The sequence below is a fragment of the Cherax quadricarinatus genome, chromosome 66 (genome assembly GCF_038502225.1).
Source record: "Cherax quadricarinatus isolate ZL_2023a chromosome 66, ASM3850222v1, whole genome shotgun sequence".
In the NCBI taxonomy this organism is placed as follows: Eukaryota; Metazoa; Arthropoda; class Malacostraca; order Decapoda; family Parastacidae; genus Cherax; species Cherax quadricarinatus.
Window position 1 is genome coordinate 22,462,354 of NC_091357.1, and position 27,773 is coordinate 22,490,126.

Genomic DNA, 27,773 nt, shown 5'->3' on the forward strand with positions numbered 1-27,773 from the left:
AGGAATAAGGTAAAATTTACACGTGAGTTAGCTAAAAAATAGAAAATCATTCCCCTCTCTTTCTGTAGCTACATTCATCAGACACCTTTTGGCACTCTTCTTGAACTGGTTCATACTATGACTGGCTTTGACATGTACAGGCAGTCTGTTCCATTCCTTTATTGCTGTACAATAAAATGTGTTTGAAGCCTGGCCACTGACTGTGGGTACTACAAAGTTGTGCTCTCTCTCCCTAGTACTATGATTACTTTGGTTCTCAACCTTGACAAAATTGACACAAGATATTCTGGACACTGTTTGTGAGCAATTTTATAAACATGATTTATCTTCAGTTGTTTTACTCTGTCTTCAACATTCAACATATCCAACTGTTGTAATTCATCCTGGCCTACATGTTCTCTTGGTTCCAGGTCCAGGATGAATCTTACTATTTTGTTCTGGGTGATTTGCAGTCTATCTCTCAGTTTTTTTGTCAAGGCAGAGTACCAACAAGAGCAAGCGTAATCCATATGTCATTGTATAAGGGCTAGACATAGTGTCCTGCGAGCCTCAGTAGGTAGACACTGTGCCTCAGTAGGTAGACACTGTGCCTCAGTAGGTAGACACTGTGCCTCAGTAGGTAGACACTGCCTCAGTAGGTAGACACTGTGCCTCAGTAGGTAGACACTGCCTCAGTAGGTAGACACTGTGCCTCAGTAGGTAGACACTGTGCCTCAGTAGGTAGACACTGTGCCTCAGTAGGTAGACACTGTGCCTCAGTAGGTAGACACTGTGCCTCAGTAGGTAGACACTGTGCCTCAGTAGGAAGACACTGTGCCTCAGTAGGTAGACACTGCCTCAGTAGGTAGACACTGTGCCTCAGTAGGTAGACACTGCCTCAGTAGGTAGACACTGTGCCTCAGTAAGATAAGATAAGATTTCGTTCGGATTTTTAACCCCGGAGGGTTAGCCACCCAGGATAACCCAAGAAACTCAGTGCGTCATCGAGGACTGTCTAACTTATTTCCATTGGGGTCCTTAATATTGTCCCCCAGGATGCGACCCACACCAGTCGACTAACACCCAGGTACCTATTTGCTGCTAGGTGAACAGGACAATAGGTGTAAGGAAACGTGTCGGAATTTCCACCCGCCGGGAATCGAACCCGGGCCCTCCGTGTGTGAAGCGGGAGCTTTAGCCACCAGGCCACCGGACACTGTGCCTCAGTAGGTAGACACTGTGCCTCAGTAGGTAGACACTGTGCCTCAGTAGGTAGACACTGCCTCAGTAGGTAGACACTGTGCTTGTCTATACAGGAACTTAAGTCTGGCATTCGCTTTCTTTACTACACTGTTCCCTATCAATTTTCCTGACATGCATGGGTCAAAGGGGATTCCCAGATATTTTACTGATGAAACCAAAGTGATGGGCTCCCCATTACACTGAACATTAAAATTATTTACCCTTCTCAGTTTATGTTTCGTGCCAAAGAGAATGGCTTCAGTTTTCCCGAGGTGTAATGATAGTTTGTTGTCTACTAACCATTTGCTGCAGGACTCCAGTTCCAGTGTTAAAATATTAGCAATATCTTGTGGGTCTTTACCTGGCACTAACAGAGCACTGTCATCTGCATACAGTAGGAGTTTGCACTTGACACTGATAGGCATGTCATTGACATTACATAAGAATAATAAGGGACCCAGAATGTTGTGGGTGGTATGTTGTGGGTGGTATGTTGTGGGTGTTGTGTTGTGGGTGTTGTGGGTGTTGTGTTGTGGGTGGTGTGTTGTGGGTGTTGTGTTGTGGGTGTTGTGTTGTGGGTGGTATGTTGTGGGTGGTATGTTGTGGGTGTTGTGTTGTGGGTGGTGTGTTGTGGGTGTTGTGTTGTGGGTGGTGTGTTGTGGGTGTTGTGTTGTGGGTGGTGTGTTGTGGGTGTTGTGTTGTGGGTGTTGTGTTGTGGGTGTTGTGTTGTGGGTGTTGTGTTGTGGGTGGTGTGTTGTGGGTGTTGTGTTGTGGGTGTTGTGTTGTGGGTGTTGTGTTGTGGGTGGTGTGTTGTGGGTGTTGTGTTGTGGGTGGTGTGTTGTGGGTGTTGTGTTGTGGGTGTTGTGTTGTGGGTGGTATGTTGTGGGTGTTGTGTTGTGGGTGGTATGTTGTGGGTGGTATGTTGTGGGTGTTGTGTTGTGGGTGGTGTGTTGTGGGTGTTGTGTTGTGGGTGTTGTGTTGTGGGTGTTGTGTTGTGGGTGGTATGTTGTGGGTGGTATGTTGTGGGTGTTGTGTTGTGGGTGTTGTGTTGTGGGTGTTGTGTTGTGGGTGTTGTGTTGTGGGTGGTGTGTTGTGGGTGTTGTGTTGTGGGTGTTGTGTTGTGGGTGGTATGTTGTGGGTGGTATGTTGTGGGTGTTGTGTTGTGGGTGTTGTGTTGTGGGTGTTGTGTTGTGGGTGGTGTGTTGTGGGTGTTGTGTTGTGGGTGTTGTGTTGTGGGTGGTGTGTTGTGGGTGTTGTGTTGTGGGTGGTGTGTTGTGGGTGTTGTGTTGTGGGTGTTGTGTTGTGGGTGGTATGTTGTGGGTGTTGTGTTGTGGGTGGTATGTTGTGGGTGGTATGTTGTGGGTGTTGTGTTGTGGGTGGTGTGTTGTGGGTGTTGTGTTGTGGGTGTTGTGTTGTGGGTGTTGTGTTGTGGGTGGTATGTTGTGGGTGGTATGTTGTGGGTGTTGTGTTGTGGGTGTTGTGTTGTGGGTGTTGTGTTGTGGGTGTTGTGTTGTGGGTGGTGTGTTGTGGGTGTTGTGTTGTGGGTGTTGTGTTGTGGGTGGTATGTTGTGGGTGGTATGTTGTGGGTGTTGTGTTGTGGGTGTTGTGTTGTGGGTGTTGTGTTGTGGGTGGTGTGTTGTGGGTGTTGTGTTGTGGGTGGTGTGTTGTGGGTGTTGTGTTGTGGGTGTTGTGTTGTGGGTGGTATGTTGTGGGTGTTGTGTTGTGGGTGGTATGTTGTGGGTGGTATGTTGTGGGTGTTGTGTTGTGGGTGGTGTGTTGTGGGTGTTGTGTTGTGGGTGGTGTGTTGTGGGTGTTGTGTTGTGGGTGTTGTGTTGTGGGTGTTGTGTTGTGGGTGGTGTGTTGTGGGTGTTGTGTTGTGGGTGTTGTGTTGTGGGTGGTGTGTTGTGGGTGTTGTGTTGTGGGTGGTGTGTTGTGGGTGTTGTGTTGTGGGTGGTGTGTTGTGGGTGTTGTGTTGTGGGTGTTGTGTTGTGGGTGGTATGTTGTGGGTGTTGTGGGTGGTATGTTGTGGGTGGTATGTTGTGGGTGTTGTGTTGTGGGTGTTGTGTTGTGGGTGGTATGTTGTGGGTGGTATGTTGTGGGTGTTGTGTTGTGGGTGGTATGTTGTGGGTGTTGTGTTGTGGGTGTTGTGTTGTGGGTGTTGTGTTGTGGGTGGTGTGTTGTGGGTGTTGTGTTGTGGGTGTTGTGTTGTGGGTGGTATGTTGTGGGTGGTATGTTGTGGGTGTTGTGTTGTGGGTGTTGTGTTGTGGGTGGTATGTTGTGGGTGGTATGTTGTGGGTGTTGTGTTGTGGGTGTTGTGTTGTGGGTGTTGTGTTGTGGGTGGTGTGTTGTGGGTGGTATGTTGTGGGTGTAGGTATGTTGGAAGGAAGGAATGTAGATAGGAAAGAAAGTAGATAGGAAGGTAGATAGGAAAATAGGTAGGCAGATGGGAGGGAAGGTAGGTAGATGGGAAGGAAGGCAGATAGGTAGATACGAAGGTAGGCAGATAGGAAGGTAGATATGAAGGAAGGCAGATAGGAAGGTAGGTAGATAGGAAGGTAAGTAGATAGGAAGATAGGTAGGTAGATAGGTAGGCAGGAACATAGGAAGGTATATAAATAAGAAGGTAATGTTGAGTGGGTGTTGGCAGTAGTGTAGGATGGAGGGCAGGGAGGGCAGGGCAGGGAGGGCAGGCCAGGGAGGGCTGGCCAGGGAGGAGCATCAACAAGGGTGATGGTGGAGGAGGCAGGTGCTGGTGATGGCTTACGTCAATGTGGCAGAGTGGAGCCCTGACCAAGTGTCAGAGTGGCTCAAGGGTGAGTAGTGATGACCAGTCAGGTCACAGTCTACCCACCAGGGGCACTAATAGTACCCTGGGGCATCATAACTCTCGGGGGGGGGATATGTTGATATCCTGCTCCTACGTCCTTCATGACTGTCATGTGGGAGGTGCTATGTGGGTGCTGATATGTGGGTGTTATGTTGTGGGTGGTGTTATGTTGTGGGTGGTATGTTGTGGGTGGTATGTTGTGGGTGTTGTGTTGTGGGTGTTGGGTGGTGTGTTGTGGGTGGTATGTTGTGTGTTGTGGGTGCTGATATGTGGGTGTTATGTTGTGGGTGGTGTTATGTTGTGGGTGGTATGTTGTGGGTGTTGTGTTGTGGGTGGTGTTATGTTGTGGGTGGTATGTTGTGGGTGTTGTGTTGTGGATGGTGTTATGTTGTGGGTGGTATGTTGTGGGTGTTATGTTGTGGGTGGTATGTTGTGTGTTGTGGGTGGTGGTATGTGGGTGCTGATATGTGGGTGTTATGTTGTGGGTGGTGTTATGTTGTGGGTGGTATGTTGTGGGTGTTGTGTTGTGTTGTGGGTGGTGTGTTGTGGGTGGTATGTTGTGTGTTGTGGGTGCTGATATGTGGGTGTTATGTTGTGGGTGGTGTTATGTTGTGGGTGGTATGTTGTGGGTGTTGTGTTGTGGGTGGTGTTATGTTGTGGGTGGTATGTTGTGGGTGTTGTGTTGTGGATGGTGTTATGTTGTGGGTGGTATGTTGTGGGTGTTATGTTGTGGGTGGTATGTTGTGTGTTGTGGGTGGTGGTATGTGGGTGCTGATATGTGGGTGTTATGTTGTGGGTGGTATGTTGTGGGTGGTGGTATGTGGGTGCTGTTATGTGGGTGTTATGTTGTGGGTGGTATGTTGTGGGTGGTGGTATGTGGGTGCTGATATGTGGGTATGTTGTGGGTGCTATGTTGTGTGTTGTAGGTGGTGGTATGTGGGTGCTGATATGTGGGTGTTATGTTGTGGGTGGTATGTTGTGTGTTGTGGGTGGTGTGTTGTGGGTGTTATGTTGTGGGTGTTATGTTGTGGGTGGTGTTATGTTGTGGGTGTTATGTTGTGGGTGGTGTGTTGTGGGTGGTGTTATGTTGTAGGTGGTGTGTTGTGGGTGGTGTGTTGTGGATGGTGTGTTGTGGGTGGTGTTATGTTGTGGGTGTTATGTTGTGGGTGTTGTGTTGTGGGTGTTATGTTGTGGGTGGTGTGTTGTGGGTGGTGTGTTGTGGGTGGTGTTGTGTGGGTGGTGTCGGTGTATGTTTTAGGGTAGTGTTATGTAGATGTTATGTTGTGGGTGGTATGTTGTGGGTGGTATGTTGTGGGAGGTGTTATGTTGTGGGTGTTATGTTGTGGGTGTTAGGTTGCGGGTGTTAGGTTGTGAGTGGTGTTATGTAGGTGTTGTATGTGGTGTTATGTGGGTGGTGTCAGTGTATGTTGTGGGTGGTGTTATGTGGGTGGTGTCAGTGTATATTGTGGGTGGTGTTATGTGGGTGGTATGTTGTGGGAGGGGTTAGGTTGTGGGTGGTATTAGGTTTTGGGTGGTGTCATGTTGTGGGCATATGTTGTGGGTGGTGTCATGTAGGTATTATGTTGTGGGACGTGTTATGTGGGTGTTATGTTGTGGGAGGTGTTATATGGGTGTTATGTTGTGGGAGGTGTTATATGGGTGGTATGTTGTGGGTGGTGTTATATGGGTGGTATGTTGTGGGTGGTGTTATATGGGTGGTATGTTGTGGGTGGTGTTATATGGGTGGTATGTTGTGGGTGGTGTTATATGGGTGGTATGTTGTGGGTGGTGGTATGTTGTGGGTGGTGTTATATGGGTGGTATGTTGTGGGTGGTGGTATGTTGTGGGTGGTGTTATATGGGTGGTATGTTGTGGGTGGTGTTATATGGGTGGTATGTTGTGGGTGGTGGTATGTTGTGGGTGGTGTTATATGGGTGGTATGTTGTGGGTGGTGTTATATGGGTGGTATGTTGTGGGTGGTGTTATATGGGTGGTATGTTGTGGGTGGTGTTATATGGGCAGTATGTTGTGGGTGGTGTTATATGGGTGGTATGTTGTGGGTGGTGTTATATGGGTGGTATGTTGTGGGTGGTGTTATATGGGTGGTATGTTGTGGGTGGTGTTATATGGGTGATATGTTGTGGGTGGTGTTATATGGGTGGTATGTTGTGGGTGATGTTATATGGGTGGTATGTTGTGGGTGGTGTTATATGGGTGGTATGTTGTGGGTGGTGTTATATGGGTGGTATGTTGTGGGTGGTGTTATATGGGTGGTATGTTGTGGGTGGTGTTATATGGGTGGTATGTTGTGGGTGGTGTTATATGGGTGGTATGTTGTGGGTGGTGTTATATGGGTGATATGTTGTGGGTGGTGTTATATGGGTGATATGTTGTGGGTGGTGTTATATGGGTGGTATGTTGTGGGTGGTGTTATATGGGTGGTATGTTGTGGGTGGTGTTATATGGGTGGTATGTTGTGGGTGGTATGTTGTGGGTGGTGTTATATGGGCAGTATGTTGTGGGTGGTGTTATATGGGTGGTATGTTGTGGGTGGTGTTATATGGGTGGTATGTTGTGGGTGGTGTTATATGGGTGGTATGTTGTGGGTGGTGTTATATGGGTGATATGTTGTGGGTGGTGTTATATGGGTGGTATGTTGTGGGTGGTGTTATATGGGTGGTATGTTGTGGGTGGTGTTATATGGGTGGTATGTTGTGGGTGGTGTTATATGGGCAGTATGTTGTGGGTGGTGTTATATGGGTGGTATGTTGTGGGTGGTGTTATATGGGTGGTATGTTGTGGGTGGTGTTATATGGGTGGTATGTTGTGGGTGGTGTTATATGGGTGGTATGTTGTGGGTGGTGTTATATGGGTGATATGTTGTGGGTGGTGTTATATGGGCAGTATGTTGTGGGTGGTGTTATATGGGTGGTATGTTGTGGGTGGTGTTATATGGGTGGTATGTTGTGGGTGGTGTTATATGGGTGATATGTTGTGGGTGGTGTTATATGGGCAGTATGTTGTGGGTGGTGTTATATGGGTGGTATGTTGTGGGTGGTGTTATATGGGTGGTATGTTGTGGGTGGTGTTATATGGGTGGTATGTTGTGGGTGGTATGTTGTGGGTGGTGTTATATGGGCAGTATGTTGTGGGTGGTGTTATATGGGTGGTATGTTGTGGGTGGTGTTATATGGGTGGTATGTTGTGGGTGGTGTTATATGGGTGGTATGTTGTGGGTGGTGTTATATGGGTGATATGTTGTGGGTGGTGTTATATGGGTGGTATGTTGTGGGTGATGTTATATGGGTGGTATGTTGTGGGTGGTGTTATATGGGTGGTATGTTGTGGGTGGTGTTATATGGGTGGTATGTTGTGGGTGGTGTTATATGGGTGGTATGTTGTGGGTGGTGTTATATGGGTGGTATGTTGTGGGTGGTGTTATATGGGTGGTATGTTGTGGGTGGTGTTATATGGGTGGTATGTTGTGGGTGGTGTTATATGGGTGATATGTTGTGGGTGGTGTTATATGGGTGATATGTTGTGGGTGGTGTTATATGGGTGGTATGTTGTGGGTGGTGTTATATGGGTGGTATGTTGTGGGTGGTGTTATATGGGTGTATTCACACATAAATAATGTATATTAAAGCTAATTTCCTCTGTAAAACATTTAAAAATATACTAAATATAATGGTGCAAGGATGACTTTTTTGGGTTATCCTAGGTTCTCTACACACATGCTTCTATGTATGATAATTCTATGTAACTGTATTTGTGTATACTTGAATAAACTTACTTACTTAGTTGACATAAACCCACTACCATTATAGTATGCTCCTCGTTTAGTGACAAATTCGTTTACTGATGCGGTATCAGGAACGGAACTCTGTCATTAAGTGAGGAGAGGCTGTACTTAATTTGCTAAAATTTTCTCATTTGTTTTTCTCTATTGTTGCAAAATGGAAACGTACAACAAATAATGTAAATGTTTGTTCCATCAGGTCTGGACGAAGCCATCTTGCCGTATATCCACTACTTTGTGAACAACCAGGTTGACGGAAAGAGGCTACTTCAACTGAGCCCTGATGACTTGCCCTCCCTAAGAGTCACTAAAATTGGCCACCAGGAGATCGTGCTTCAGGCTGTTGAGCTTCTGCGTAACATTGTGAGTTATATCATCTGGGGGTTGGGGCAAGAGCTGAGATAATGTGAAAACATTCAGGAATTACATGTAAGATTAATACATAAATCACTGGGAACAATCCCATTGAAAAATATTTGAATGCAGTGTGTTTGTTACCACTTGATGAATAATTTTTGTCATTTGCTTAAAGTTGTGAGGCAGGACCCAGAGTTCATGCTCCTTCCTTACACACTCGGATATTTAACCTCTTAACCGTGGCATATCCGGAAAATTAGAGTTCCTGTGTGTGAATCGATCAAGACTAAAATGAGGGGAATCTGATAAAAACGTACGTTTTTATGGTGTTGAATTTGGCCAAAATTGATGTGATGTTGGCAACATTGGAACTTAATTAAGCACCAATTAGGATTTTTGTTTTTTGTTTTTTTTGAGCCAAATAAAAGTGTGATTTCCAATTTTTTGGTATGCATTGGTTGATCCTAAGTGCCACATTTTGTAATATAACTATATTGATTTCAAGCAAAAATAATACTACAAAAAGATAGGAAAGCACACTAAACTATAAGAACACTATTAATATTCACTAGTATATATCTGTTCAAAAACATGGTTTATCTTATATCTAATGATTGTTTCTGTCATGCAACACCATGTACAAGTTTTTATTGCCATATTAGAACTGTTTCAAGATATGAAATTCCTCAGAATATGGCTTGAGGCATAATGGAATACACCACACAACTTGCATATACATATTGGGTATCTGTTTGCCTACTTGGCTTTCTGCTTGTGAGCTGAACTGTACCTTCTTCAGTGTACCAGGGACAGTACCAGGAAAATGTACACTAGGCTTCAGTCAAAATGGATCACTTTCACTGTCATGGCAGCAACATGTTGGCTAAAGCTTCAACTGGTATTTTTCTGTTAGGTCATATGACTGATGAATGGAAATGAGCCAATTTGGGCATGCATCCTGTTTTCACCTGGAACATATTCTGTGCTTTTAGCACTGTGACATCCAAGAGAGTGGAAAAATAATTTAATATACTAATCTGTGTTGAACAGTATTTTCCTGATTTCATTTCAAGAAAAGTTGGTGTGTCGGCCAACCCTTGTGAACTTGTTTATATTTGCTGGGCGATATTACTCACAATGACCCCCGTATACTCATTCAGTCTGGATTTTTTTCCGAAAGGGCATGAGGTAGCTATTGACCCAAACAACAAAGCTGAATCTTAAAATGGTAGCTTGTGGCAAATATTAAGCCTAGTAAAATGTGCCTCCTAGTATGTCAGACACATTGTCATCACTTGTGTACTAGTATGTTGAACATACATGAGCTGGAGTCTAATTCTCTACAAACACTGGTCAGTAAAATAAAGGAACTGTTAGCAACGTCCTTCAGCATTACAGTAGACATTATGTTAATAACATAGACTTTAATTTAGGTTAATAATAAACTTAAATGGTCATGTTCTTATTCTTAAATCATGATTTTTCAGTGGGCTAATTTTTACTGACAATGACTTATTTTTCAGCACTATCAACTAAACCAGGAGAACGTCCAGTACTTAGCCCTCCGCCTGAGCTCCAAAGCACGAAGCATATACAATGAACTGCGACAGACAACCTCATCATTTGGCAATGGTGGAGGGAGCGCTGGAGAAGAAGAGGAGGGTGAAGACGAGGAAGAAGGAGCAGACCGAAGAAATGCGAAGAAGAGACAGGAGAGGGTGTCGACGGCAATCATTGCCGGAGTGGCCGATGTGCTGTCCTCAGTTAAGGGTCTTGTATCTTGGCTCACCAGGTACTGTATGCAGTTCATCTGTCCCTGTTCTGTGTTCATTAGTAAGTAGCGCACTCAGATTTCATTTGCTTTTAACTAAGTTTTTTTTTTTTTTTTTTTTTTTAAAAAAGTCGGCCGTCTCCCACCGAGGCAGGGTGACCCAAAAAAAAGAAAGAAAATCCCCAAAAAGAAAATACTTTCATCATCATTCAACACTTTCACCACACTCGCACATTATCACTGTTTTTGCATTGGTGCTCAGAATACAACAGTCTAGAAGCATACACATATAAAGATACACAACATATCCCTCCAAACTGCCAATATCCCAAACCCCTCCTTTAAAGTGCAGGCATTGTACTTCCATTTCCAGGACTCAAGTCCGACTATATGAAAATAACCGGTTTCCCTGAATCCCTTCACTAAATATTACCCTGCTCATACTCCAACAGATCGTCAGGTCCCAAGTACCATTCGTCTCCATTCACTCCTATCTAACACGCTCACGCACGCTTGCTGGAAGTCCAAGCCCCTTACCCACAAAACCTCTTTTACCCCCTCTCTCCAACCCTTTCGAGGACGACCCCTACCCCGCCTTCCTTCCCCTATAGATTTATATGCTTTCCATGTCATTCTACTTTGATCCATTCTCTCTAAATGACCAAACCACCTCAACAACCCCTCTTCTGCCCTCTGACTAATACTTTTATTAACTCCACACCTTCTCCTAATTTCCACACTCCGAATTTTCTGCATAATATTTACACCACACATTGCCCTTAAACAGGACATCTCCACTGCTTCCAACCGTCTCCTCGCTGCTGCATTTACCACCCAAGCTTCACACCCATATAAGAGTGTTGGTACTACTATACTTTCATACATTCCCTTCTTTGCCTCCATAGATATCGTTTTTTGACTCCACATATACCTCAACGCACCACTCACCTTTTTTCCCTCATCAATTCTATGATTAACCTCATCCTTCATAAATCCATCCGCCGACACGTCAACTCCCAAGTATCTGAAAACATTCACTTCTTCCATACTCCTCCTCCCCAATTTGATATCCAATTTTTCTTTATCTAAATCATTTGACACCCTCATCACCTTACTCTTTTCTATGTTCACTTTCAACTTTCTACCTTTACACACATTCCCAAACTCATCCACTAACCTTTGCAATTTTTCTTTAGAATCTCCCATAAGCACAGTATCATCAGCAAAAAGTAACTGTGTCAATTCCCATTTTGAATTTGATTCCCCATAATTTAATCCCACCCCTCTCCCAAACACCCTAGCATTTACTTCCTTTACAACCCCATCTATAAATATATTAAACAACCATGGTGACATTACACATCCCTGTCTAAGACCTACTTTTACCGGGAAGTAGTCTCCCTCTCTTCTACACACCCTAACCTGAGCCTCACTATCCTCATAAAAAGTCTTTACAGCATTTAATAACTTACCACCTATTCCATATACTTGCAACATCTGCCACATTGCTCCTCTATCCACTCTATCATATGCCTTTTCTAAATCCATAAATGCAATAAAAACTTCCCTATCTTTATCTAAATACTGTTCACATATATGCTTCAATGTAAACACCTGATCTACACATCCCCTACCCACTCTAAAACCTCCTTGCTCATCCGCAATCCTACATTCTGTCTTACCTCTAATTCTTTCAATTATAACCCTACCGTACACTTTTCCTGGTATACTCAGTAAACTTATTCCTCTATAATTTTTACAGTCTCTTTTGTCCCCTTTCCCTTTATATAAAGGGACTATGCTCTCTGCCAATCCCTAGGTACCTTCCCCTCTTTAATACATTTATTAAACAAAAGTACCAACCACTCCAACACTATATCCCCCCCTGCTTTTAACATTTCTGTCATGATCCCATCAGTTCCAGCTGCTTTACCTCCTTTCATTTTACGTAATGCCTCACGTACCTCCCCCACACTTACATTCTGCTCTTCTTCACTCCTTAAAGATGGTATACCTCCCTGACCAGTGCATGAAATTACTGCCTCTGTTTCTTCCTTAACATTTAAAAGTTCCTCAAAATATTCAAGCCATCTACCCAATACCTCCATCTCCCCATCTACTAACTCCCCTACTCTGTTTTTAACTGACAAATCTATATTTTCCCTTGGCTTTCTTAACTTGTTTAACTCACTCCAAAATTTTTTCTTATTTTCATTAAAATTTCTTGACAGTGCCTCTCCCACTCTATCATCTGCTCTCCTTTTGCACTCTCTCACCACTCTCTTTACCTTTCTTTTACTCTCCATATATTCTGCTCTTCTTATAACACTTCTGCTTTGTAAAAACCTCTCATAAGCTACCTTTTTCTCTTTTATCACACCCTTTACTTCATCATTCCACCAATCACTCCTCTTTCCTCCTGCCCCCACCCTCCTATAACCACAAACTTCTGCCCCACATTCTAATACTGCATTTTTAAAACTATTCCAACCCTCTTCAACCCCCCCACTACTCATCTTTGCACTAGCCCACCTTTCTGCCAATAGTCGCTTATATCTCACCCGAACTTCCTCCTCCCTTAGTTTATACACTTTCACCTCCCTCTTACTTGTTGTTGCCACCTTCCTCTTTTCCCATCTACCTCTTACTCTAACTGTAGCTACAACTAAATAATGATCCGATATATCAGTTGCCCCTCTATAAACATGTACATCCTGGAGCCTACCCATCAACCTTTTATCCACCAATACATAATCTAATAAACTACTTTCATTACGTGCTACATCATACCTTGTATATTTATTTATCCTCTTTTTCATAAAATATGTATTACTTATTACCAAATTTCTTTCTACACATCGCTCAATTAAAGGCTCCCCATTTACATTTACCCCTGGCACCCCAAATTTACCTACTACTCCTTCCATAACATTTTTACCCACTTTAGCATTGAAATCCCCAACCACCATTACTCTCACACTTGATTCGAAACTCCCCACGCATTCACTCAACATTTCCCAAAATCTCTCTCTCTCCTCTACACTTCTCTCTTCTCCAGGTGCATACACGCTTATTATAACCCACTTTTCACATCCAATCTTTATTTTACTCCACATAATCCTTGAATTAATACATTTATAGTCCCTCTTTTCCTGCCATAGCTTATCCTTCAACATTATTGCTACTCCTTCTTTAGCTCTAACTCTATTTGAAACCCCTGACCTAATCCCATTTATTCCTCTCCACTGAAGCTCTCCCACCCCCTTCAGCTTTGTTTCACTTAAAGCCAGGACATCCAGTTTCTTCTCATTCATAACATCCACAATCATCTCTTTCTTATCATTTGCACAACATCCACACACATTCAGACTTCCCACTTTGACAATTTTCTTCTTCTTATTCTTTTTAGTAATCTTTACAGGAAAAGGGGTTACTAGCCCATTGTTCCCGGCATTTTAGTTGACTTTTACAACACGCATGGCTTACGGAGGAAAGATTCTTATTCCACTTCCCCATGGATATAAAAGGAAAATTAATAAGACCAAGAACTATTAAGATAAAATCAAAGAAAACTCAGATGAGTGTGTATAAATAAATGTGTACATGTATGTGTAGTGTGACCTAAGTGTAAGTAGAAGTAGCAAGACATGCCTGTAATCTTGCATATTTATGAGACAGACAAAAGACACCAGCAATCCTACCATCATGTAAAACAATCACAGGCTTCGTTTTACACTCACTTGGCAGGACGGTAGTACCTCCCTGGGTGGTTGCTGTCTACCAACCTACTACCTATAACTAAGTTTTATAAACATATATTTGTACTTTCTTGAATGGCATATTCATATTTTATTTACTAAGGTCTCTGAATATTTTGTTAACTTGGAGTGTTTATGAATGCTCATAAATGGAAATTTAATATTGAAATTTGCTAGTGTAGCCTTTTGATGTCCCTTAAAAGAAAAAGGTTATAGTAATGATAGTAATTTATTCTCTTAAAGTGTAAAAGTGATACCAGTTTTATGAAAGGACCATAGTATACACTGCATATTGGACATTCTTACCCTGGCCTATAACTACTTAATACTGAGCTATAAAATACATGGTTGTGGAGCTGTTTTAAGTGTGAATTTAGTTCAAGGTATGAACATTTAAGATAAAAACATATGTACAGCATAAGATCTAGTAACAGCTCTGAGTGAAAACTAATTGATTGGTCATCAAATATTATTTAATTATTGGTATATATGGGATGGGAAGTACAGTGCCTGCACTCTGAAGGAGGGGTGTTAATGTTGCAGTTTAAAAACTGTAGTGTAAAGCACTCTTCTGGCAAGACAGTGATGGAGTGAATGATGGTGAAAGTTTTTCTTTTTCGGGCCACCCTGCCTTGGTGGGAATCAGCCAGTGTGATAATAAATAATAATGGTATATATTAATGAAAATTAACAGTTGGATGAGTAAGATACAGAACATGATACAGTGGAACCAAAAACAATAGTAATAAAAATGATGTGATTAAGGTTAATGATAGCCATTAGTCAATAAATTGAAAAATATTAGGGGTAAGATTAAGAGAGACATTGTTGCATGGTGTAATTAATAAGAAAGTAAAATGCAGTAACATGTTAAAGAAATTTCTTGGTAAAGAAATTATATACTATATGAAAGTTAAAACACATGTGCAGCATCTGGTTATAAAGATAACCAGATGTTGCATGTGTCTTAACTTTTATCTTGTTGGTATTGTATACCTTTCTTGTGCAGAATTATATGTATAATTGGCATATTTATACACAAAGTACTTGGCAACGTTTTGCTTTCCAGGAGCTTTGTCAAGCTGAATAAGGGTATAGTGAGCTACCTTTCATTAAGTGATGATTGCTTCAAGGTGGGTTCCCAAGGTGGAGCCTCAGACATAAATCTTATATGTGAAATATGAATAAATGGGGGAAAAGTAAAAGTTCAGCATTAGTAGCATAAGTTGCTCAGCATAATATGATGGGAATGTCTTCATCATAATCTTCCGGTTTTGTTTATGATTAAGGAATAAAATTTTTCAGATTACACAGGTCAATATTAGTGGGAACAGTTTGTGTTGTGATGCTTGACAAAACGACTAATATTTTACAGTCACTTTCCCCTTGTGATTCAAGAATCTCTTGGTTTTGCTCTGGTCTCAGTTTCAGCTTAAATAACTCAACCCAACTAAAATCTGTGAAGCAGTTTTATAGTTTCAAAGACAAAACCATGTTTATATGTATATGAAAAGTAAGGAATGCTTCAAGAGAAAATTCTAAGGGAATCTATGTTGATATTAATATTAGGTAGTAGGTTGGTAGACAGCAACCACCCAGGGAAGTACTACCGCCCTGCCACATGACTGTGAAACAGAAACCTGTAACTGTTTTGCATGATGGTAGGATTGCTGTTTTCTTTTTCTGTCTCATAAACACGCTAGATAACAGGGATATCTTGCTACTCCTACTTACACTTTGGTCACACTTCACAGACACGCACATGCATATATATATACATACATCTAGGTTTTTCTCCTTTTTCTAAATAGCTCTTGTTCTTTATTTCTTCTATTGTCCATGGGGAAGTGGAAAAGAATCTTTCCTCCGTAAGCCATGCGTGTCGTATGAGGCTACTAAAATGCCAGGAGCAATGGGCTAGTAACCCCTTCTCCTGTAGACATTTACTAAAAAAGAGAAGAAGAAAAACTTTATAAAACTGGGATGCTTGAATGTGCGTGGATGTAGTGCGGATGACAAGAAACAGATGATTGCTGATGTTATGAATGAAAAGAAGTTGGATGTCCTGGCCCTAAGCGAAACAAAGCTGAAGGGGGTAGGGGAGTTTCAGTGGGGGGAAATAAATGGGATTAAATCTGGAGTATCTGAGAGAGTTAGAGCAAAGGAAGGGGTAGCAGTAATGTTGAATGATCAGTTATGGAAGGAGAAAAGAGAATATGAATGTGTAAATTCAAGAATTATGTGGATTAAAGTAAAGGTTGGATGCGAGAAGTGGGTCATAATAAGCGTGTATGCACCTGGAGAAGAGAGGAATGCAGAGGAGAGAGAGAGAGAGAGAGAGATTTTGGGAGATGTTAAGTGAATGTATAGGAGCCTTTGAACCAAGTGAGAGAGTAATTGTGGTAGGGGACCTGAATGCTAAAGTAGGAGAAACTTTTAGAGAGGGTGTGGTAGGTAAGTTTGGGGTGCCAGGTGTAAATGATAATGGGAGCCCTTTGATTGAACTTTGTATAGAAAGGGGTTTAGTTATAGGTAATACATATTTTAAGAAAAAGAGGATAAATAAGTATACAAGATATGATGTAGGGCGAAATGACAGTAGTTTGTTGGATTGTATTGGTAGATAAAAGACTGTTGAGTAGACTTCAGGATGTACATGTTTATAGAGGGGCCACAGATATATCAGATCACTTTCTAGTTGTAGCTACACTGAGAGTAAAAGGTAGATGGGATACAAGGAGAATAGAAGTATCAGGGAAGAGAGAGGTGAAGGTTTATAAACTAAAAGAGGAGGCAGTTAGGGTAAGATATAAACAGCTATTGGAGGATAGATGGGCTAATGAGAGCATAGGCAATGGGGTCGAAGAGGTATGGGGTAGGTTTAAAAATGTAGTGTTAGAGTGTTCAGCAGAAGCTTGTGGTTACAGGAAAGTGGGTGCGGGAGGGAAGAGGAGCGATTGGTGGAATGATGATGTAAAGAGAGTAGTAAGGGAGAAAAAGTTAGCATATGAGAAGTTTTTACAAAGTAGAAGTGATGCAAGGAGGGAAGAGTATATGGAGAAAAAGAGAGAGGTTAAGAGAGTGGTGAAGCAATGTAAAAAGAGAGCAAATGAGAGAGTGGGTGAGATGTTATCAACAAATTTTGTTGAAAATAAGAAAAAGTTTTGGAGTGAGATTAACAAGTTAAGAAAGCCTAGAGAACAAATGGATTTGTCAGTTAAAAATAGGAGAGGAGAGTTATTAAATGGAGAGTTAGAGGTATTGGGAAGATGGAGGGAATATTTTGAGGAATTGTTAAATGTTGATGAAGATAGGGAAGCTGTGATTTCGTGTATAGGACAAGGAGGAATAACATCTTGTAGGAGTGAGGAAGAGCCAGTTGTGAGTGTGGGGGAAGTTCGTGAGGCAGTAGGTAAAATGAAAGGGGGTAAGGCAGCCGGGATTGATGGGATAAAGATAGAAATGTTAAAAGCAGGTGAGGATATAGTTTTGGAGTGGTTGGTGCAATTATTTAATAAATGTATGGAAGAGGGTAAGGTACCTAGGGATTGGCAGAGAGCATGCATAGTTCCTTTGTATAAAGGGAAAGGGGATAAAAGAGAGTGCAAAAATTATAGGGGGATAAGTCTGCTGAGTATACCTGGTAAAGTGTATGGTAGAGTTATTATTGAAAGAATTAAGAGTAAGACGGAGAATAGGATAGCAGATGAACAAGGAGGCTTTAGGAAAGGTAGGGGGTGTGTGGACCAGGTGTTTACAGTGAAACATATAAGTGAACAGTATTTAGATAAGGCTAAAGAGGTCTTTGTGGCATTTATGGATTTGGAAAAGGCGTATGACAGGGTGGATAGGGGGGCAATGTGGCAGATGTTGCAAGTGTATGGTGTAGGAGGTAGGTTACTGAAAGCAGTGAAGAGTTTTTACGAGGATAGTGAGGCTCAAGTTAGAGTATGTAGGAAAGAGGGAAATTTTTTCCCAGTAAAAGTAGGCCTTAGACAAGGATGTGTGATGTCACCGTGGTTGTTTAATATATTTATAGATGGGGTTGTAAGAGAAGTAAATGCGAGGGTCTTGGCAAGAGGCGTGGAGTTAAAAGATAAAGAATCACACACAAAGTAGGAGTTGTCACAGCTGCTCTTTGCTGATGACACTGTGCTCTTGGGAGATTCTGAAGAGAAGTTGCAGAGATTGGTGGATGAATTTGGTAGGGTGTGCAAAAGAAGAAAATTAAAGGTGAATACAGGAAAGAGTAAGGTTATGAGGATAACAAAAAGATTAGGTGATGAAAGATTGAATATCAGATTGGAGGGAGAGAGTATGGAGGAGGTGAATGTATTCAGATATTTGGGAGTGGACGTGTCAGCGGATGGGTCTATGAAAGATGAGGTGAATCATAGAATTGATGAGGGGAAAAGAGTGAGTGGTGCACTTAGGAGTCTGTGGAGACAAAGAACTTTGTCCTTGGAGGCAAAGAGGGGAATGTATGAGAGTATAGTTTTACCAACGCTCTTATATGGGTGTGAAGCATGGGTGATGAATGTTGCAGCGAGGAGAAGGCTGGAGGCAGTGGAGATGTAATGTCTGAGGGCAATGTGTGGTGTGAATATAATGCAGAGAATTCGTAGTTTGGAAGTTAGGAGGAGGTGCGGGATTACCAAAACTGTTGTCCAGAGGGCTGAGGAAGGGTTGTTGAGGTGGTTCGGACATGTAGAGAGAATGGAGCGAAACAGAATGACTTCAAGAGTGTATCAGTCTGTAGTGGAAGGAAGGCGGGGTAGGGGTCGGCCTAGGAAAGGTTGGAGAGAGGGGGTAAAGGAGGTTTTGTGTGCGAGGGGCTTGGACTTCCAGAAGGCATGCGTGAGCGTGTTTGATAGGAGTGAATGGAGACAAATGGTTTTTAATACTTGACGTGCTGTTGGAGTGTGAGCAAAGTAACATTTATGAAGGGGTTCAGGGAAACCGGCAGGCCGGACTTGAGTCCTGGAGATGGGAAGTACAGTGCCTGCACTCTGAAGCAGGGGTGTTAATGTTGCAGTTTAAAAACTAGTGTAAAGCACCCTTCTGGCAAGACAGTGATGGAGTGAATGATGGTGAAAGTTTTTCTTTTTTGGGCCACCCTGCCTTGGTGGGAATCGGCCAGTGTGATAATAATAAAATAAAAAAAATTAATATTTCTCCTAGGTAGTAGGTTGATAGACAGCAACCGCCTAGGGAGGTACTACCGTCCTGCCAAGTGAGTGTAAAACTGAAAGCATGTAATTGTTTTACGTGATGGTAGGATTGCTGGTGTCCTTTTTTCTGTCTCATAAACATGCAAGATTTCAGGTACGTCTTGCTACTTCTACTTACACTTGGGTCACACTACACATACATGTACAAGCATATATATACACACCCCTCTGGGTTTTCTGCTATTTTCTTTCTAGTTCTTGTTCTTGTCTATTTCCTCTTACCTCCATGGGGAAGTGGAACAGAATTTTTCCTCCGTAAGCCATGCGTGTTGTAAGAGGCGACTAAAATGCCGGGAGCAAGGGGCTAGTAACCCCTTCTCCTGTATAAATTACTAAATTTAAAAAGCTAAACTTTTGTTTTTCTTTTTGGGCCACCCTGCCTCGGTGGGATGCGGCCGGTTTGTTGAAGGAAGAAAATTAATATTTCTGCAACATTGCAAACATGCTCAATAATAACCCACATGGAGACAGAAACTCGTAACATTAATTGGTCTGTATATTTCGATCTGCTGCTGGGATCCTCTTCAGTAGGTACATAAGTGAAAGGAGAACATTAATATACATATAGGGAAGGCTGCACCTCGCTCCACATAAGGGAGTGGCACATGGAGGGACGTGTCAAGTAGTAGGTGGGTGAGATGACAAGTCCTGTAGTAAAGCAAGCGTTCATTACACTTTAGTAATCCATAGCATACATATTTTGAGTAGCTGTTTCCTGTAGATGTTTTATTTTTCCCTTGCTTATGAATATACCATACACTTACAGGCAGCCATTTGAGGGCCAAGAGAAATACGACTGCCTTAAGAGTGACCTGGTGGAGCTGAGCATTCGACTAGCAACCATTGCCCAGCGTGACATGTTTGCTGAGAACCAGGCCACCGTAATTCTTCAATTGTGCCTTAGGCTTGCTGTCATATCAGACAAAATCATTCAGGTAATGTTCTCACTTGTTGTGCTATTTAGGATCGGAACTGTTAACCATAATTACAAGGAGTGTCATATGGAGTCTGAAAAAATATTGCTTTCAGGTGGTAAATTGGTAGTGCATTGCATTTGCATGTGTAAATTGCACCCAGACTGCTAACTTTTTACCTGTGTAATTCTATAAGTTTTCCATTAAATTTCACACTTTTCATGTCATTACTATCACAAAAAGATTCTTTACCATTTGACAAATTTTTTTTTTTATGTTGACAGAACAATTTTGAGGATCATGACAGTAAAGATATAATCATTAAATTATTATTATAATAGGTGCATCTCATTTTAAAAATTAGTAGCTAAAGACTTATCCAAAGTGCAAAAGTTTTACCATGTGTATAAACTTTATTCATACTCTGATTCCCATTTTTGTTGAAAAATTTATTTATTCTGATTCACACAAGATATTTACCACTCCAGTTTTGTGGCACAGCAGTTCTGCAGTGGGTTAATGGTAATGGTGTTATTGTTGGTACAGGAATACAGTGATCCTCTTATCATCCAGCCTGCCACCCTGGACATTGCTACCATCAAGAAGAAGGCTGATGATGAGTGGGTGAGTAGCCAGCCTCCTGCTTTTCACTCATCATGTTATTTCATCCATGATCTCAGTACAAGAGAGGATGGGGATATTTTGGTTAAGAGAGTAGTTGAATTATAATGTCTGTACACTTACAGCAAAACAGCTATTACCTGGAGGATAGTGAGTATGTTGGTCAGTCTACAGTGGTGGAAAATGGCTGATGTATTTTTTTTTACCATTGGCTGTTTTTCACTTAGGCACACAGATTTTATAATTCAAATGACCTCCCGAACTGCCATATCCCCTCCCCATCTCTTCAGGGCACCAGCACTTTACTTCCCCCCTCAACACTCAAGTTCAGATAACTGATTTCTCAGAATATCATCATAAATGTTAAATTACTTGAACTCTAACTGCATGTCAAGCCATAAACAACACTTATGTCTGCCAGACATCTGATTTGCACATTACTACTCTGTACTTTCAACATTTGAATTTGTTTATCCTACAAGATCATCTCATGAAGAAGAGTGTGAAAGTTCTTGCTGCCATGTTGAACCTGTTGATAATCCGTGTTTTTGGTCATACAGTGGACCCCCGTTTAACGATATTTTTTCATTCCAGAAGTATGTTCAGGTGCCAGTACTGACCGAATTTGTCCCCATAAGGAATATTGTGAAGTAGATTAGTCCATTTCAGACCCCCAAACATACACGTACAAACACACTTACATAAATACACTTACATAATTGGTCGCATTGGGAGGTGATCGTTAAGCGGGGGTCCACTGTATTTCTTTCTGAATTTAAATTTTAATTGATGTAAGTTGTTTTAACCTAGTGTGATAGTAAAATATTATTTTTTTGTGTGCGTGTTGGTTTGCTTATTTTTTATACTACTTACAGTACTGTATTCATATAGCAGTTAATGCAGACTTATGGTATTTGAGCATAGTATGGCTGACATTAAATCACCACAGGGCGTTGGGTTGCAGTCTTCCTACCACGGTGTTCATCAAGTGTCTGAAGTGCGAGCATTGAGTCCAGCCTATCAGTGTGGCAAACTTCAGGAGGGGGATGAGCTGGTACAAGTGAACTATCAGACTGTGGTTAGTAATGGAATGTACAGTATATAATTTTGGTGTCAGAAATGTATTGAGTTTCAGACAATAATAAGCCATCTTCAATACTTCTCATACTTTGCCACAGTTCAGCTGAATATGTGCAGTGACAGGTGAATCTTACAATCTTTCACTTACATTCAGGATACACTTAGCTGCTTTACTTTCTCTGTTTCTTAATACTTTTTATTACTCTAACATTCCTCTTGTAATTTATAAGGCCTGGTCAGAAACCTGGCTGTGGGCACAATAATTCTCAGTACCTTGGCATATATATGCTTTACATATACCAAATGTTTTTTCAGAGCCTTGTGTTGGTAATCACCTCATGGAATGTTCTTTTTTCTTTCAACGCATCGGATGTTTCCCACCGAGGCAGGGTGACCTAAAAATAAAGAAAATCCCCAAAAAAGAAAATACTTTCATCATCATTCAACACTTTCACCTCACTCATACATAATCCATAATCACTGTCTTGGCAGAGGTGCTCAGATACGAGAGTTCAGAAGTCCATCCAAACTGCCAATATCCCAAACCATTTCTTCTTTTTTTTTTTTTTTTTCAACAAGTCGGCCATCTCCCACTGAGGCAGGGTGACCCAAAAAGAAAGAAAATCCCCAAAAAGAAAATACTTTCATCATCATTCAACACTTTCACCTCACTCACACATAATCACTGTTTTTGCAGAGGTGCTCAGAACACAACAGTTTAGAAGCATATACGTATAAAGATACACAACATATCCCTCCAAACTGCCAATATCCCAAACCCCTCCTTTAAAGTGCAGGCATTGTACTTCCCATTTCCAGGACTCAAGTCCGACTATATGAAAATAACCGGTTTCCCTGGATCCCTTCACTAAATATTACCCTACTCACACTCCAACAGATCGTCAGGTCCCAAGTACCATTTGTCTCCATTCACTCCTATCTAACACGCTCACGCATGCTTGCTGGAAGTTCAAGCCCCTTGCCCACAAAATCTCCTTTACCCCCTCTCTCCAACCCTTTCGAGGACGACCCCTACCCTGCCTTCCTTTCCCAATAGATTTATATGCTTTCCATGTCATTCTACTTTGATCCATTCTCTCTAAATGACCAAGCCACCTCAACAACCCCTCTTCTGCCCTCTGACTAATACTTTTATTAACTCCACACCTTTTCCTAATTTCCACACTCCGAATTTTCTGCATAATATTTACACCACACATTGCCTTTAAACAGGACATCTCCACTGCCTCCAACCGTCTCCTTGCTGCTGCATTTACCACCCAAGCTTCACACCCATATAAGAGTGTTGGTACTACTTTACTTTCATACATTCCCTTCTTTGCCTCCATGGATAACGTTTTTTGACTCTACATATACCTCAACGCACCACTCGCCTTTTTTCCCTCATCAATTCTATGATTAACCTCATCCTTCATAAATCCATCTGCCGACACGTCAACTCCCAAGTATCTGAAAACATTCATTTCTTCCATACTCCTCCTCCCCAATTTGAAATCCAATTTTTCTTTATCTAAATCATTTGATACCCTCATCGCCTTACTCTTTTCTATGTTCACTTTCAGCTTTCTACCTTTACACACATTCCCAAACTCATCCACTAACCTTTGCAATTTTTCTTTAGAATCTCCCATAAGCACAGTATCATCAGCAAAAAGTAACTGTGTCAATTCCCATTTTGAATTTGATTCCCCAAAATTTAATCCCACCCCTCTCCCGAACACCCTAGCATTTACTTCCTTTACAACCCCATCTATAAATATATTAAACAACCATGGTGACATTACACATCCCTGTCTAAGACCTACTTTTACCGGGAAGTAGTCTCCCTCTCTTCTACACACCCTAACCTGAGCCTCACTATCCTCATAAAAACTCTTTACAGCATTTAATAACTTACCACCTATTCCATATACTTGCAACATCTGCCACATATCTCCTCTATCCACTCTATCATATGCCTTTTCTAAATCCATAAATGCAATAAAAACTTCCCTACCTTTATCTAAATACTGTTCACATATTTGGAGGGATATGTTGTGTATCTTTATATGTGTATGCTTCTAAACTGTTGTATTCTGAGCACCTCTGCAAAAACAGTGATAATGTGTGTGGTGAAAGTGTTGAATGATGATGAAAGTATTTTCTTTTTTGGGGATTTTCTTTCTTTTTTGGGTCACCCTGCCTCGGAGGGAGATGGCCGACTTGTTGAAAAAAAAAAAAAAAATTAGTCTCTTTTGTCCCCTTTCCCTTTATATAAAGGGACTGTACATGCTCTCTGCCAATCCCTAGGTACCTTCCCCTCTTTCATACATTTATTAAACAAAAGTACCAACCACTCCAACACTATATCCCCCCTGCTTTTAACATTTCTGTCATGTTCCCATCAGTTCCAGTTGCTTTACCCCCTTTCATTCTATGTAATGCCTCACGTACCTCCCCCACACTTACATTCTGCTCTTCTTCACTCCTAAAAGATGGTATACCTCCCTGGCCAGTGCATGAAATTACCGCCTCCCTTTCTTCCTCAACATTTAAAAGTTCCTCAAAATATTCTCGCTATCTACCTAATACCTCCCTCTCCCCATCTACTAACTCCCCTACTCTGTTTTTAACTGACAAATCCATACGTTCCGTAGGCTTTCTTAACTTGTTTAACTTGCTCCAAAATTTTTTCTTATTTTCATTAAAATTTCTTGACAGTGCCTCCCCCACTCTGTCATCTGCTCTCCTTTTGCACTCTCTTTTGCCACCTCATGGAATATGTCTGGCTATAATATTCAATCCCTTTTTGTTTGATGTAATTCATAATACCTCAAACTAATTATCTTAATTTTCTCCTCATGTTTTCCCTGTTGCATTGTGCTCTTGGCTGTAATATTTATTGACATCTTCCTCTTATTGCTGAACCATTTTTCATCACTGTGCAATCCAAATGTCATACATTTTTCTTTTTTTTCCTGTGTACCATTATGACACTCTTGATCTTCACTTAGCTCTTCAAGACAATTGTATTCTATAATTTTCTCTGTTCACTTAATTATTTCTCTTCCTTTTCAAGGGGACTTTCCTTGCTATGGAAGAGTGGCTCTTGATCCAAAGAATTAGACTGCTGCTCTCCTTCCTCAGTTCAAATCTGAATACCCTTAACCTTCCCTCCCTCTTTTTTGGCATCATTAGTAGGAATATTTTGCTTGTTGTGTAGTCCAGATCCTAAATAGAAGTTAATGGTATGAGGTAACAATATTAAAGGTAAAGAGACAGATGCAGTTATATGGAATCTTTTGTTAATGATGTTTTGCCCATACTAATAAAAGATTCTGGATAACTGCACTTGTGTTGTTAGGTAAGACACATATGCAACAGTTGGGTATCTTTATTTCGAAACGTTTCGCCTACACAGTAGGCTTCTTCAGTCAAGTACAGAAAAGTTGATAGAAGCAGAAGATACTTGAAGACGATATAATCAGTCCATCACCCTTGAAGTTTTGAGGTGGTCAGTCCCTCAGTCTGGAGAAGAGTATTGTTCCATACTCTTCAGTCTGAGGGACTGACCACCTCAAAACTTCAAGGGTGATGGACTGATTACATCGTCTTCAAGTATCTTCTGCTTCTATCAACTTTTCTGTACTCGATTGAAGAAGCCTACTGTGTAGGCGAAACGCTTCGAAATAAAGATACCCAACTGTTGCATATGTGTCTTACCTAACAACCTGTCGGTATTTTATACCATTTTAATGTTCACAACTGCACTTGTGTTTCTTTAGCATTAGCCTTTACAAACATTACATTTTCTATTGACCATAATTTTGTCTTCTGTCATATTAGTTTGGTACTGTACATCACGCACAGATTAGCTAATATGCACATTAATTTCACAGTGCAATTGCAAACAGTGTTTATACTATTTATAAAGACTATATACTATACATTAAAAAGATCTATGTGACTTTCCTTAGATTGGCTGGAGCCCTCATAAGGTCACAGCAATTATGCAAGAATTTCCTGTTGAAGTAATTCTGACTGTAAAGAAACGTCCTCGACATGCCAACACTGTCGCCCAGATATATTTGAAGCCAATGCGACTTCCCAGTAAAAAGCGCACATACTCTCCATGGGGCAACTTGTTAGTTAGCTCGCCCCGCTATGATCTCCAGAGCATCCCTAACTTGCAGCTGTCAGTGTAAGTTGGAAAAATAGTAATGAAGCCACTTCAAAAAAAAAAAAAAAGTGTAGTCCAACCCGTGTATTCACTGGGGTTAGACTCCTAGAGGTCTATCTCAGTCCAGAATCAGCAGATACCTGTACCACTAGTAAAGGAACACTGTGTTTCCTTCTATGGGTTCCCCAAATTGCTGGGAAATGACTAATGTAAAAAATATATTTTGTTTCTGATTTGGGTATACGTATTCTGTTTTTAAATATTGGCTTAATCTCATTAGTACTAACATTCATAAGGAAAATGTTATTAAAGAAAAGTGATTTGAATGAGAAAACCATCAAGCACAACCTGAACGGCACCCTAAGGTAAGTTTTCAATTCAAGGGTTGTTGACCAAGCAAAAATCAAATGGGCACCAGGAATAATTAAGGCTGTTTTCAGAAAATTATTAGGCCTCACGGTACTTTTTAAGCTTAGAGTTGAGTTTATTTGATAAATGATTGTTTTTTAATTTGTCTGGAAAGGTAGCCCACATTTTAGTTTTTAATTGTATTGCACTTCAATAGAGGTTCAGTTCAGTTCTCTGGCAAGACAGTAATAGTGTGAATGATGGTGAGAGTTTCTGTTTTGGGCCATCCTGCCTTGGTGGCAGACGGCCAGTGTGTTAAAAAAAAAAAAAGAATACAGTATTTGCGTCAGAAGTATTTGTATACTGATGTGCTTGGTGAGATGTGAAAACGCTGTGGTTCACATGATTTTGTCAGGAGTCTTATTTTATATAGGAAAAACAGACTTGCTGATAAAACTATCTGGTACAAAACAGGTTTGCTAAATTCATGATGCACCCCTGGGCCTAAAATCCTGAGATTTGATTATATAACCATGATCTGCATTCACTCTGCATTCATTCTGGGGTGGTGTTTTTTAATTGGATAGCATGTTAACTATTGTATTAGTTTAGGGGTGTAGTTGCCAAGACAGCATACAGTACTTTAAACTGGGTTTAAAGTAGGTTTTCTTTACAGTCTAAGAGTTATCATACCTTAGCTCATTTTAAAGACCACCTAGCTATGGCTTCTTCCCCACTGCTGGAAGCACTCACAACAGTTGACTAACATCCAAGTAATGTTCTGCTCCTGTTTACTGGTAGGTTAATAGTCAGTGTTAAGGAACTGACTTCTTCATGTTGGGGGATCAAACCCTGGGACCTTTTGGTTTCAAGTTGAATGCTCTAACAACTGAGCTACTATGCATTTTCTGATACATTTGGGAATAAATGCAGCTTTCTGATGCAATGGTGTGTGTGAAAACCTCTTATGTATAAGAGAGTGTGTGGAATCTTTGTTTTTGTGTGTGGTGATCTATTTTAGGAGTCATATAAAAAAGATCTTCTTACCAACCAGGTCAGTAGACAAGGTGCCTGTGAGGCGCGAGGCAAACTTAGAACCACGTCCCAAATCCACGACTCCTCCACCTATGCTGACGACACCTTCACCACAACCTCCATCAACTGTCAGGTAAGTGTTGCCAGTATGTGCATTTCTTCTCACATCTGTGTACTATCACAGTGGAAGCTTTATTGTCCCCCATTTAATTAATTGTAAACTTCAAGTATATGTACAATTTTATGGTGAGAAAGCAGTTGGACATTGGGTAAGGAGGAACAAGAGTTAGGGTGACTGCCCCATAGGAGTTTCTCATACAAGGTTTAATAAAACTAGTGTTAAAAAAAACTGCATTTTGGGGTTGTGTAAAATAAGGTCGAGATGTATAATAGGAAGAGATATTACAGTGATTGGAAATAAAAATCACTACTGTGTTAGTGTCAGTGCCACATGCTTTTGCCTGTACAGTTTCTTGAAGCACATTACAAATTATCATAATTCTCAGAGGCCATCTTCAAAGGATCGCAGATTTTTTTTGTGGCAATCATTTAGCATCGGTTAACATACACTGAAAGATACTCAAAACAATAAGCTTAGTTGTTATGCCCCACCCAACCCTCTTTCTGCCAC

General features: G+C 41.3%; 1 protein-coding gene across 3 annotated transcripts in view; it reads left to right on the plus strand.

Moving 5' to 3' along the window:
* The first annotated feature begins 3,883 nt into the window (after window positions 1-3,883).
* cnk (connector enhancer of ksr) overlaps window positions 3,884-27,773 on the plus strand; it is a 73,372-nt gene continuing 49,482 nt past the window's right edge. For all 3 annotated transcript variants that reach the window (XM_070099246.1, XM_070099247.1, XM_070099248.1), the window contains exons 1-8: window positions 3,884-4,034; window positions 8,047-8,210; window positions 9,728-9,996; window positions 19,731-19,899; window positions 20,425-20,502; window positions 21,449-21,577; window positions 25,557-25,780; window positions 27,162-27,275. In XM_070099246.1, coding sequence (XP_069955347.1) covers window positions 3,977-4,034; window positions 8,047-8,210; window positions 9,728-9,996; window positions 19,731-19,899; window positions 20,425-20,502; window positions 21,449-21,577; window positions 25,557-25,780; window positions 27,162-27,275 — 1,205 coding nt within the window. In that variant the 5' untranslated portion in view covers window positions 3,884-3,976. The remainder of the gene's footprint in view (window positions 4,035-8,046; window positions 8,211-9,727; window positions 9,997-19,730; window positions 19,900-20,424; window positions 20,503-21,448; window positions 21,578-25,556; window positions 25,781-27,161; window positions 27,276-27,773) is intronic.